At 35.1% G+C, this 13,345-nt stretch overlaps 1 protein-coding gene across 2 annotated transcripts in view; it reads right to left on the bottom strand.

Annotated features, from left to right (window-relative positions):
• Window positions 1-13,345, bottom strand: part of YIPF4 (Yip1 domain family member 4) — a 41,145-nt gene that overhangs the window by 10,972 nt on the left and 16,828 nt on the right. The window contains exons 4-6 of one of the 2 annotated variants that reach the window (XM_059188674.1): window positions 11,017-11,094; window positions 5,120-5,233; window positions 15-1,962 (exon numbers count right to left, since the gene is read on the bottom strand). In XM_059188674.1, coding sequence (XP_059044657.1) covers window positions 1,825-1,962; window positions 5,120-5,233; window positions 11,017-11,094 — 330 coding nt within the window. In that variant the 3' untranslated portion in view covers window positions 15-1,824. Of the gene's footprint in view, window positions 1-14; window positions 1,963-5,119; window positions 5,234-11,016; window positions 11,095-13,345 lie in introns of those variants that run through there. The other variant, XM_059188675.1, reaches the window with a different exon arrangement.

A 13,345-nucleotide genomic window follows, 5' to 3' on the forward strand; every position in this document is an offset into this window, starting at 1 on the left:
GGGAATAAACATGATCCACATATGTAACCTTTTATTCACATGTTAAAGAAATGACAGCTTAAAAAAATTAAACCATTTTTTGATAGAATGGGTCCCAAAATGCCTTGACTTATTGCTTAGTAAAATATTACCCCCTGGTACCAAACCCCCAGCTTCTTAGGGAAGATTCCAGAGTCAACACCATGTACATCAAATATAATAATTCATTGTAAGAAAGTACTGACTTTAGAAATTCCTTATACGTGACAAATATTTATTTTACAGTTGCTGCATCTGTAGTTATTGATCCTTCCTCATAACTTCATATTATTTTAGGCTCTAGAAATTCTATCCCTCTGGGTGCTTCTATTTGTTGCCCTAAGCTTGTTTAAAAAAATTAGTTTATGTAATTTTCTTATTACTCTACCTCAAAGATAGTTTCACACTTTTCCTGCAGCTTAAAATAGGTTTTTTTCTTTTCTTTTTTTTTTTATAGTGGGAGAAGGGGTGAAAGGAGGGGAGACAGGCTTGGTACCTTTTTAAGACTTGCTTGAGAGTTGCTGGGTATTTCCTGACACATTCGGCTGCTAAAGGAATACATACTAAGAGATGGCCATGGCCATGTTAGCACATTGAGGACAGCAGTTAACTCCTCCAACTGAGACCAGAAAGGATAATATGATAATTTGCTAACAGTTATCAGGCATTTGCCATTTAATGGACATAAATATTTTATCTACTTTACAAAGTAATAGTAACTAAAGTACATGTAGAGTCTATGAAATAATTTGCAACAAAAATTTTACTAGTTAAATTTCTTAGGGCTTAACAAATACTGTACATTTGTTAGAGTACCTGATACTGGTTAGTAATACAGGACAAGGTGTTCTAAAGCAAAACACAGCTGGGAAGCATTTTATTTTTTTCTACTTCATTTAACATTGTTCAGGACCACAAGATTTTAAAGGTCTCTTTCCAGCAACTTTTATAACTTAGGAGTACCACTTAAAAATATTTACTGAGGCTATAAATATTAGTATTTTCTACATATTAACAATTATAATAATGCCATATCCATTAAACCTCTGTTCCTTTGGTCAGAAAGATGAACAGAAACTGAAATCAGACACTTAGGCATTCAAAAAAGTTTTTTCGAAGCATAACCAAGCAAACCTACGTCAGCAACTGTTAAAATTAGTTTTAGTTAGACTTCTTAATAAGGACATACTGAAGCACAAGTGAGACTTTTTAAAGTATATACAATACAAAAAACAAATTTAAATTTATAAATAAAAAGATTAATGGCCAAATTAAAGAATGGTTAAGCATCAGATTTAAAATATCTTAACTTTTAGCTATTCAGAAATATATTTTGTGACTAATAAGAATTATTTCATAAATATATATGTATAAATATAAATATATATCTACAGGATCTGTGATGCAGGAGAAAACCCTTTAAAGAAAAAAAAATTGCACTTTTAGATTATGAGGATACTGCCATATTTACCCTTTGAATGAAATATAATTGCCATTCCAGGTGCTTTTGGCACAAGTTTTTAGGTGAATATTGACACAATCTTAAAAACACAATGCTTTTATATTTTATTCACTGGAATATGAAGAATCAAACAGAATTTGGAATTCTGACCCCCAAAAGTCCAGAAAACTGCAAATGCTTAATTAAATACAAAAAATATGGTTTTAAAAAGACCTCAAAACTGCCTTTACATGTAGAACATGTAAAATTTTACCATCAACAGGTTTTCTTCAATCACCTCAGCAAGAATTCCCCGACTACACACAAATGTAACATTGCCTTTTTCTACTCATATATGACTTGAATCACACCCCAGTATATAAGGACAAAAAATAAATGTATAGTAAAAAGATAGGATAAATCAGGAGAGGCTTTTTGGTCTTGAATTCTTCACCCACTAACAATGAAGCAGCACTGTAGGCAGCCCAAAACACACCAAACAGCTTTAAAAAAACAAACAAAAAAGACAAAAGACAGCATATTAGCAAGTCAATTAACATTTTTGGTATCAGAGAGTAAAATAAAATTAACAGTATTTTCTTAAAACAACCCTGACAACCAACTGTGATAAACAGTACAACTTACTGAGAATGTTTAAAATTATTAAAAATGTTTTAAAAATGTTTGTGGTTGTTCTGTTCCTTGTCTTATGCAAACGAAATCTTTTGTTATCAAACTTGTCTCATCATAGAAATCACCTGGGTGCCTATTAAAAAGAGAATCCCAAGGGGCACCTGGTTGGCTCAGCTGGTGGAGCATGAGACTCTTGATCTTGGGGTTGTGAGTTTGAGCCCCATGCTGGGTGTGGAGCTGACATAAAAATAAATTTTTTTTTTTAAAATTTTATTTATTTGACAGAGAGAGAGATCACAAGTAGGCAGAGATGCAGAAAGAAAGAGATGGGGGGGTGGGGAAGCAGGCTCCCTGCTGAGCAGAGAGTCCTAAGCAGGGCTGGATTCCAGGACCCTGAGATCATGACCTGAGCCCAAGGCAGAGGTTTAACCCACTGAGCCACCCAGGCACCTCTGAAAAATAAAATCTTAAAAAGAAAAAAAAAAAAAAAAAGAATTCTGGGATTCATTCTAGCTCTGTTGAATCAAAATCACTAAGGAAAGAGTCTTGTTATCAGTCTTTTTAACAGTATCCCTTGTGATTTGGGCAACTTTTGGGCAACTGCTTCAAGAAATTTGGTTGCTGAAAGAAAATGAATTGATCATTACAAAGTTGACCTTCTCCTGCTTCTTCTTCTAAGAAGTAGAAAAACAGATTAAGTGAAAATTTTACACGTTTATTAAGTGTAACAGCGTTTTCCCAGGAATAGGTGAAAGTATAGAGTTAAATAAAAAGCAGGAAAAAAAATAACATTTTGGTCAAGAATTTAACTAAATAAAATGTACCATGGTTTTCTGATTATACACATAACCAATCTTAAATTATTTCAACTAGAAATTTATACAGTACTTATTGATGTAGTAATTTTATAGAGTAAAATGAGAGGAAGAACTTCAAGGGTAGAAATCAAGGAAACTATGATAGAAAAAGACTTGACACAGGATAGGATTTCTCAACCCTACACTACTGACATTTTGGGGCTGGATAATTGTTGGGGAAGCAGTCCTGTGCATTGGAGGATTTCTGGCAGTATCCCTGGCCTCTACCCACTACATATTACCAGAAGATTCCACTCTTAACCCATTTGTGACACCCTAAAATGTCTCCAGACATGGCCAAATGTCCTTGGGAGGCAAAACTGCCCTTGAAAACCACAAGTAGAGAGGTTAAAAATAAATATTAGCAGGCTGAAAATCTGTTTGAGATGGTCCAATTTTCTACTGTGTTTTTTTAAATTAAAACAAAAATAACTACAAAATATTTTAACTTTCAGAAAAGTATAGGGAAAAAAATAAGATTATGATCAAATTGCATTTGTATGTCAAACATTTTTTGTTATAAATAAATGGTTAAAGACTGGTAAGAGTTATACAGATTTAATGTTAAAAAACAGTGCTGGTAGATTAATCTGTACTCTAATGCTAGATTTAAATAAGAGTTTTGCAACATATTTCTCAACAAATTTTGGACTGAAACAAACATATAATACCTCACTATACAAAGAAGATTAATTAACTAGGAAAAAAAAATTTGGTGAAGAAAAATCTAAAGTTTAAAACAACTGTATCCTAAATTTTTAACAACATAAAAGACTGCCATTTTGTAATAACACATTCTTAAGCTGCATAAAGAATATTAAAGACCAACTTTCAGCTAAACTCGATTACCAAAAGTGACCAGAGGACACACAGTTTTATCAATTTTGGGAGTAGTCTCAGAAGTATTCAGTCTTTAACCCAACTTAAAATTGAATGATTCAGTAAAGTGGTGTGTTCACTAAAGTTAGGCCAGCAATGGGACTAGCTTCTGTATTGCAAGACTTGTAAGCTAACTGCTAATAATGCCAATTAAAAAAAAAAAAGAAATTTTAGGATTAGAATGGAGAGAAATAAATGATATTCTACTTGGTCTCTAAAGTGTTCATGCAATTCTAACATACAAAGATGTTCTCAAAATATCCTTTTATAATATTTGTAATGACAACAGCTATCACTTAAGTGCCTACTCTGTATCAGATATACATCCTTTACCATCGAGATAACAAACCCTAAAAAAGAGTTGTCAAGATTCCCAATTTGCAGAAGAGGATAAGAAAAGATATCCCCCTGCAAGGGAGGCAGCAGGTAAGTGGAAGAAACAGAATTTGAATTTAGAACTGACTGGTTCCAAAATCCATACTTTTAATACTTAATGCTTATATGTCAGTATTAGCCTGTAGTTACTCAATTCTAAAAGCAATCATTTCTCCTATATATGAATTAGTAATCAACTTTAAATAAAACCAAATGTTATAAAAATTAAGTGGCTCTAATTAAAAACAAATACTTTAAGGTGAAGGCTACATAATGGCAGTTCTGAAAGTGGTAGTCTTAAGTTCTACATATTTTCATAAAGAAAATATTACATTCATTGTATAATTTACCTACATGTGCTAAGGCATTTATTTCCCAAAATTTATACTTTCCCAGAATTAATACTTTATGTTATCATTAAATATTTAATATGGGTCTATATGTTAATTTAAATTTAACACAGTATAAAGAAATCCTGATCTCTGGAATATAGAAAGGCCAATTTATTACAATCATGTCTATTATATTTGATAAGGCAGTTATTATTTAAATAAGAGTAACATTAAATAAATGTCCAGTAAAATTTTAAATAAATATCTCCCATAAAATCGAAGTCATATGAGATTGTATTATAGAGAAGAAAAACTCAACATTAAAAAAATTATCTGAGTGTAGCATCTTATAGCCTTGTTTGCTCTTTGTTCCTTGCTCCCCTTCTAGACATACATTTTAATTTCTGGTGATTAAAATGGGAAAATAAAAGAAATAAAATTGGTAAAACCAATGAGTGAGATCACTGTTTCAAAACATTTAAAAATATATGACAGTTACAGATTACAATCTTCTTAGGCAGATACAAGTATACTTTAGTTCCTGGAAAACAGTTCATTACTTTTTTATAATATACAGTACTTACTTTTATAAGTGTAGATACCACTTCAAATGATCCAACCACCAGAAGTATAGGGGCTATTACAATGAGAGGAAGTAGTGAATATCCTATAACTCCAAGAACTTGGCCATATGCAACCTGTGAATTTTAATGTTTTAAGTCAATATCACAGAAATCAAGATAATTATTTTAATCACCATAGAACATCACATATTCTTAGTTATACTTACGTAAACACAGGAAGAAATCATGAAGTATATGCTTTATATTTCAAATTATCATATTATCTGCTATGTTCCTGGATAGTCTCATCAACCCGCCATAGCTTCAATTATAATAAACATTCTGATGACACCCAAATCTACATTTCCAGCCCTCTTTCCCTTTCGAGACTTATGTATCCAATTATCTTCATTATACCTACAATATACTTTCTTGCTACCTCCCTTAAAGTTGTAGAAGGGTTATTTAAAGGGACTACAACTAGTTTATTCAAACAAAAAATTCAAGGTCTAAAGAAGCTATGTGTGATACATACAGACTACAAAGGAAGGGAGGGCAGGCAGGAGAGACTAAAGGAAAAAATATTTGGTGGCTACTGTGTGCCAAGCTCTGTGACAGATCAAGAGAGATCAATTGCAGCAACAACTCTATCAAGTAGGTATTACTACACCACTATGAAGAAACTGAATTTTAGAGAGACAAAATGCTTTGTTCAAGAAAGTAAAACTGGCAGGATTAAGAGTTCAAATTAAGATCTAGATTTTTTTTTAGAAGATTTTATTTATTTGAGAGAGAGACAGAGAGCACGTGCACCTGTGTGTGACAGGGTGGGGGAGGCAAGTGCAGGTTGTTGGGGGAGAAGGATAGAGGGAGGGGGAGAGGGAAAAGCAGATTTCCTGATGAATGTGCAGCCTGTCAGGGGGCTCACTCCCAGGATCCTGAGGTCATGACCTGAGTCAAAGTCCACACTTAACTGAGTCACCCAGCTGCCCCTAAGATCTAAGTTTCTTTTCTTTTTTTTTTTTTTTAAAGATTTTATTTATTTATTTGACAGAGAGAAATCACAAGTAGATGGAGAGGCAGGCAGAGAGAGAGAGGGAAGCAGACTCCCTGCTGAGCAGAGAGCCCGATGCGGGACTCGATCCCAGGACCCTGAGATCATGACCTGAGCCAAAGGCAGGGGCTTAACCCACTGAGCCACCCAGGTGCCCCAAGATCTAAGTTTCTTAACTATTACATCAACAGTCCTAAATTACCAAAACATTTAATGATACCTATTTTCATATAAATATTACATGGGGTTGTGTCAAAGATAAAACAAATAATATGTGAACAAATATAATCTTAAGTCTCCATTAGAATTATTTTAAATTTTTATATGCAGAGTGAAAAAAGTTTCATAGGTAAATGTTATTCCAAATTTATTCAACAGTTTTAGGTTAAGATGATGGATTGAACACATTTATTTAATATCATTCCCTCCTGAAACTATACTAAAAGGGAAGGCGGGGGAAACCCTCTAAAACGGGATAGAGGGAGGTAGAGTCTTAAGCAGACTCCATCCTGAGCGGGGAGCCTGATGCGGGGCTCGATCTCAATGGAGCAAAATCAAAAAGACACTCAAGAGACTGTGCCAATCAGATGTACCCATTAACTTTTTTTTTTTTTTTTAAGAGGCATAAACAAAGGAAACTAAACCATAAAATATCTTGGGATCTGAAAACATGGTACACACCTCGGAGAAACAAAGTAACAGAGAAATTCATAGAGGTCATGTAGGTTGGTCACTGTATAAAGGAGAACTGGTTCCTAACTGATATTTTAAAAATGTATAAACCTGAAGGCACACCTCAGCACACACAAGAAGTGATAACTAAAGGCTCACCAGGTTGTGGATGAAATCTTTGTGCACCTTCCAAATACAGATAATGCAGATCAAGTTCATTATCATTGTTTATATATCTTAGACGAGTCACAATAATGTAAGCCCCCAAATATGTATGAACCCATGAATAAAATGGGAAAAAAATAATACCTCAAAAGGACCAGGAAAAAAAAGTCTGATCCTAAACTCTGTAAGTTTAGATAAGACACATGATATAAAGAGAATGAGTGTAATGAAAGAAAAGCCATTTACAAGAATCAAAGTGTTATTTTGTATAAGATAACTGCATTACTTTGGAGAAAATAAAGTTTGACGAAAGCTACTTCCTCCTCTTTTATAGTAATTTTCAGTTGTGACACTTTATGAATGATGGTATTTTCATATTATTCTTTGCCTAGTGCATAATTACATAATCTGTATTACAAAATAAAACTATGTGCTTTGTTTTATTGTATTAATAAGTGATATAATTTTCTTTTAAAAAAGAGGCTAAACAGAATAAGAGAAGATGGTACAACAGCAACATAATTTTGGAAACTGGAAAGCAGATAACTAAACTAAGTAACAGACTTGGCAGATCTTTCTATCAAATAGGAGAAAAAGGTTTAAGGTCTCTGCATTGAGCCATCAATGTTCTTAGAGAGTCAACACCCACAAGATAACTGTGCCTGGCATCCTCACTGCTTTAATCTCTCCACAGAACAAACTGCTAGAAAAAACAAAAAACAAAAAGCAAAAAGCAAAAGAAAAGAGAATAAACTGCTAAAATTCCTAGGTTTACAGTAATTCACAAAGTCTTTTTTAATGGGGCAGCAGTTCAGAAGATGTGGTTCATGGGCTACCGAGGGTCCCAGAGACTCTTCCAGAAGATTGGAAGGTCAAAAGTATTTACTATAAAAATAATAAAACATTATTTGCCTTTTCTCATTGGATTCATACTAGCAGGGAAAAACAACAATGGGTAAAATGTGCTGCTTTACTGTGAATCAAGGTGGCATAAACTATACTAGTAGTTACTGTACTCTTCACTACTACACAATCACAGAAAAAGAAAAAAAGCTAGTTTCACTTAAGAATATCCTTAATGAAACAGTTAAAAATGATTAATTCTATTAAATCTCAGCTTTTGAGTATATCTCTTTAACATTCTGTATAACAAATGGGAAGTACATAGAAAGTCTTTTTTTTTCTTTTTAAAGATTTTTTATTTAGTTATTTTTATTTATTAATTTGACAGACAGAGATCACACGTAAGCAGAGAGAAAGGCAGAAAGAGAGAAGAGGAAGCAGGCTCCCTGCTGAGCAGAGAGCCCGATGTGCGGCTCGATCCCAGGACCCTGGGATCACAACCCGAGCCAAAGGCAGAGGCTTTAAGCCCCTGAGCCACCCAGGTGTCCCCATTTTTTTTTTTTCCTAAGATTTTACTTATATGTCAGAGAGAAAGAGAGCACAAGCAGGGGCAACAGTAGGCAGAGGGAGAAGCTCCTCCCCAAGGAGCCTGACACAGGACTCGATTCCAGGACCACAGGATCATAACCTGAGCTGAAGGCAGACACTCAACTGACCGAGCCACTTAGGTATTCCCATAGGAAGCATTTCTGTTGTATCCTGGTTCAATGGTTATCCCAAAGAAAAGCACTTCTATAACTGTTTGAGTGAAGTGTTGAGTTAGATGTAATTTCAAGTAAAAATGGAACACCATTTTTACTTGAAAGAACAAGTGAAAGAAAAACTATGGTTATTCAGAGTTGGGTATCATAAGCGTTTTTTTTTTTTTTTTTTTAATATTTATTTATCTGAGAGAGAGAGAGAACATGCATGAGAGAGAGCACAAGTGGTGAAGAGGGATAAGCAGGCTGTCCATCCACCAGGGAGCTGATCCAAACTTTAGCCTGATCTAAACTTAAAGATGGGTGGATATATTAATTAATGTGATTTTCTGATATCGTACAGTAAGACGTGTCAACATCTGGAAGATGTGTAAAACTCAGTGAACCAGTGTCTTCCAAATAACCGTGCATGCGTAAAAAGATCCACTCAAAGTGAAATTTTAATGAAACAAAGTATGAAAAGTTCATTAATATTGTTTGAGATTCCTTACTGCAACAAACCTTTAAGAAGCTATGACTTATTAAATGTAGGTATAGTTTCAGAGAAGAACATCCATAATCATCTGAAAAAGCTATTAAAATACTCTTTTTTCTGGATGCCAGTTAAGCAACTACTTTTGGCTCAGGTCATGATCCCAGGGTGTTGGGACTGAGCCCATATGGGCTTCCTGCTCAGTGGGGAGTCTGCTTCCACCTCTATCCCACCCCCCACCTCCCGCTTGTGCACTTTCTTTTTTTTTTTTTTTAAGATTTTTTATTTATTTAATTGTCAGAGAGAGAGCGAGCTAGAGCGAGCACAGGCAGACAGTGGAAGGCAGAGTCAGAGGGAGAAGCAGGCTCCCTGCAGAGCAAGGATCCCGATGTGGGACTCGATCCCAGGACGCTGGGATCATGACCTGAGCCGAAGGCAGCTGCTTAACCAACTGAGCCACCCAGGTGTCCCAATGCACTTTCTAAAATAAATAAAATCTTAAAAAGAAATACCCTTCCTTTTCCAATTCTATATTTAAGGCCTTCTTTTTCTCATATACCTTAACCAATACAATGTGTCATAACAGACTGAATACAGAAAGCAGATATTAGAAACCAGCTTCCATTAAGCCAGACATTAAAGCTACCGGCAAAAATGCAAAACAATGCCACTCTTAGCACTTTTATGTTTTTGAAAAAGTTGTTTTTCTTTAAAATGTATTGTTTTTTTTTAATATAAAAAGCAGTTTGGGGGCGCCTGGGTGGCTCAGTGGGTTAAGCCGCTGCCTTTGGCTCAGGTCATGATCTCAGGGTCCTGGGATCGAGTCCTGCATCGGGCTCTCTGCTCAGCAGGGAGCCTGCTTCCCTCTCTCTCTCTCTGCCTGCCTCTCTATCTACTTGTGATCTCTCTCTGTCAAATAAATAAATAAAATCTTAAAAAAAAAAAAAGCAGTTTGGTTTTTTAAAAAGATTTTATTTATTTATTTGCCAAAGAGAGAGAGAGATCACAAGTAGGCAGAGAGAAGAGAAGGGGAAGCAGGCTCCCCATTGAGCAGAGAGCCTGATGCGGGGCTCGGTCCCAGGACCCCGAATGACCCAATCTGAAGGTAGAGGCTTAACCCAATGAGCCACCATATTATTTATGGACACCTGGGAGGCACAGTCAGTTGACCATGGACTCTTGGCTTTGGCTTGGGTCATGAGATCAAGCCTGTGTTGGGCTCTGTACTCAGCGTCGTCTGCTTAAGATTCTCGATCTCCCTCCCATTCTGCCCCTCCCTGTCACATGCTCTCTCAAATAAATAAGTAAATAAATTAAAAAGAAATTTTTAAATTATTTATGTTAAAATGTATTTGGTTTTATTTTTATTTTCATTATTTTTTAAAGATTTTATTTATCTGTCATAGAGACAGAGTGCAAGCACAAGCAAGGGGAAAGGCAGGCAGAGAGAAAAGCAGGCTCCCTGTTCAGCAGGGATTCAGTCCCAGAACCCTGGGATCGTGACCTGAGCCAAAGGCAGACACTTAACCGACTGAGCCATTGAGGCGTCTCTGGTTTTATTTTTAAATGAATAAATACATATTCAAAAATTTTATTTTAATTTCTAATATGATAAGTATTAATAAATAAAACCCACACAAAAAAATCTCCTTGGGGACCTGAGATCAAAAATTTGAGAAATGCTGTACTAGAAAATAAATTATGTTTCCCTAAAAAGCTGTACATTACTTATGAGTGGTATGGGATCTTTTCTTTCTTCTTCCTTTCTTGTAACCTTTATTGAGCATGCACAATCCCAGTATGTTGATCTTCTTAGGGGAAGTAGTGTAACTTAAAAGCAATTCTGGGACAAGAATTAATTATGATGAATATAGCTACTGATAAAATGTACAATACCAAAAATAAAATTTATGATCAGAAACAAAGGCTATTTTCAAAATCAACTACTTACTTCTCCACCAAGTACTCTGGCCAGTAAGAATATTGTTAGGGAACCAAATATCCAAATGGTTATAATCCATGAGACCACCTTAAGGGGAAAAAAAAAAAATTCATGCAATTAATAGCTTTGTACCAAATAAGGTGATAATTTCCCTCAAAGTCAATTCTCTGCTTATGTAAGACAGTTTGGGATATACAATTTCAGGTCATAGAGACTTTGAGTTCCCAAGTATCTTTCCAAAACCTAGTAATAATGCAGTATGTTAATACAATTTTATATCCAAATGAAAATTTAGCAATGATCAATTGCCTAAGGAAATCTCAATATTTCAAGATCTCTGATGAAAAATTACCGCAAAAAATGAGCAAAGTATTTACTTCCAAACCTCTGGTTTACAACATCTTGCAAGAAGAATTCATCCCTATAAGAAGTTATAGGTCTTCTCCCAAGGTCTTTAAAATTTACATTAATTATATATGTAAGTGGGAGATATTTCAGGTAATTTTAACTCCTGAGACTTAGTGTGATAATCATATATGCCTCTATCTCCAAGTTTTATCTGCTTGCAGGGTCTAGAAATAATGAAGACCCAACAGCAAAATAAGCATACTTATTGCCCAGATCCTGGTTTCTAAGCATCATTCCCTGATAAAAGGAACTAGGATTCTTTTGATAAATAACTGATGCCAGGGTTGGGGCAGGGGAGATAAAAGGAGAGCCCAGAACACTCTGTGGACTTAGAAGGAAAGGAAATGCTCAAAGAACTAATGGGAAGATGTTGAAAGGACACAGAAGCTAACCTGAAGGAGTTCCCAATGCTTAAACTGGAATAATCTCACCAATAAAATAAATAATGATAGCACTGGGTTATAATCCAGAAAATAAAATAAATATTCATGAATCCATATTGACATAAATAAATACAACAATATTTAAGCAATGGCCAAGTACAGGTAGCTATTCCATAGAGAATACCAATCAATACATGTGGAAGGAATGAGGAAAACAGAACACCACCATGCAGTAAACACTATAGTAGTAACTGCTGAACTCAAGATCCATCAACTGATGTTAAAATTAGTGAGCTAAAGTTTGAGGAGAAACACAATGTCTGCAGAATCATAAAGTATCTCCACAAGATACTTATTTATTAATTAAAATGGAAAAATAGCAACTTTACTGTGGAGGAACTGGGCAGATACCACCCTATCACCTAATCAAGCAGCCAATGTTAAAGGCACCAGTAAAAGATATATCAATATCACATATTCCCTAAGAGTATACCGAGGACACAAAATAGTATCCTTGCCAAAAATTCATGACCCCAATCTAGTCACAGAAAACATCAAGTAAAACCAAACTGAGTGATGTTCTACGGAGGCAATAATCTGTTTTTAGTCTTACAATCCTTTGTTCAAATGAAAGATTATACAAAACAGATAAAATTAGAGATGTTCCAGGTGAAGGATTAGTGGTGAGTAGTAGACCAGAATCCCCATCCGACTTCTTCAATGCATATTTCCAACAGAATACTTGATATAAACTATTGATCTAAGGTAAATATTAATAAGACTAGTGTTATATTACACTAAGGATCTTGCTATTGGGAGATTATTCTGGATTATCCAAATGAGCACTAAATGTAATCACAACTGTCCTTTAAAAAAGGAGGGAGAGGGAGTTTTGACTACAGTAGAGAAGAAGTAATGTGACCACAATAGCAGAGATTATAGTCATGCCACCAGAAACCAAAGAAAGCTGACAGCCTCTCAACGTGGGTAGAGGCTTTAAACCACTGGAGCCTACAGGGGAGTCAGCCCTGCTGACATTTTGATCTTAGCTCCTTCAAGCTCATTTTGAATTTCTGACTTGTTTAACCGTCAAATAAATTTTCACTGTTTTAAGCCACAAAACTTGTGGAAATTTGTTACAGAAGCAACAAGAAATGAATTCATTTCTCAATCATTCAGTGATAGAGTTATTTTTTACTTCCATAAAGCCTTAAGCTAAGGATTAAGGAGTAATGTGTATGTTGTTTTGATAATAAAGATAAAGCCCCTGAGAGTAAAAGTATTTTTTTTTAAAGATTTTATTTATTTATTTGACAGATAGAGATCACAAGTAGGCAGAGAGGAAGGCAGAGAGAGAGAGAAAGAGAGAGGAGGAAGCAGGCTCCCTGCTGAGCAGAGAGCCTGATGTGGGGCTCAATCCCAAGACCCTGGGATCATGACCTGAGCTGAAGGCAGAGACTTTAACCCACTGAGCCACCCAGGCGCCCCAAAACAAAGTATTATATAAAAACAAATTCTGATGGAACCCTTGTCATTATTTATTAAAA

The sequence above is a fragment of the Mustela lutreola genome, chromosome 9 (genome assembly GCF_030435805.1).
Source record: "Mustela lutreola isolate mMusLut2 chromosome 9, mMusLut2.pri, whole genome shotgun sequence".
In the NCBI taxonomy this organism is placed as follows: Eukaryota; Metazoa; Chordata; class Mammalia; order Carnivora; family Mustelidae; genus Mustela; species Mustela lutreola.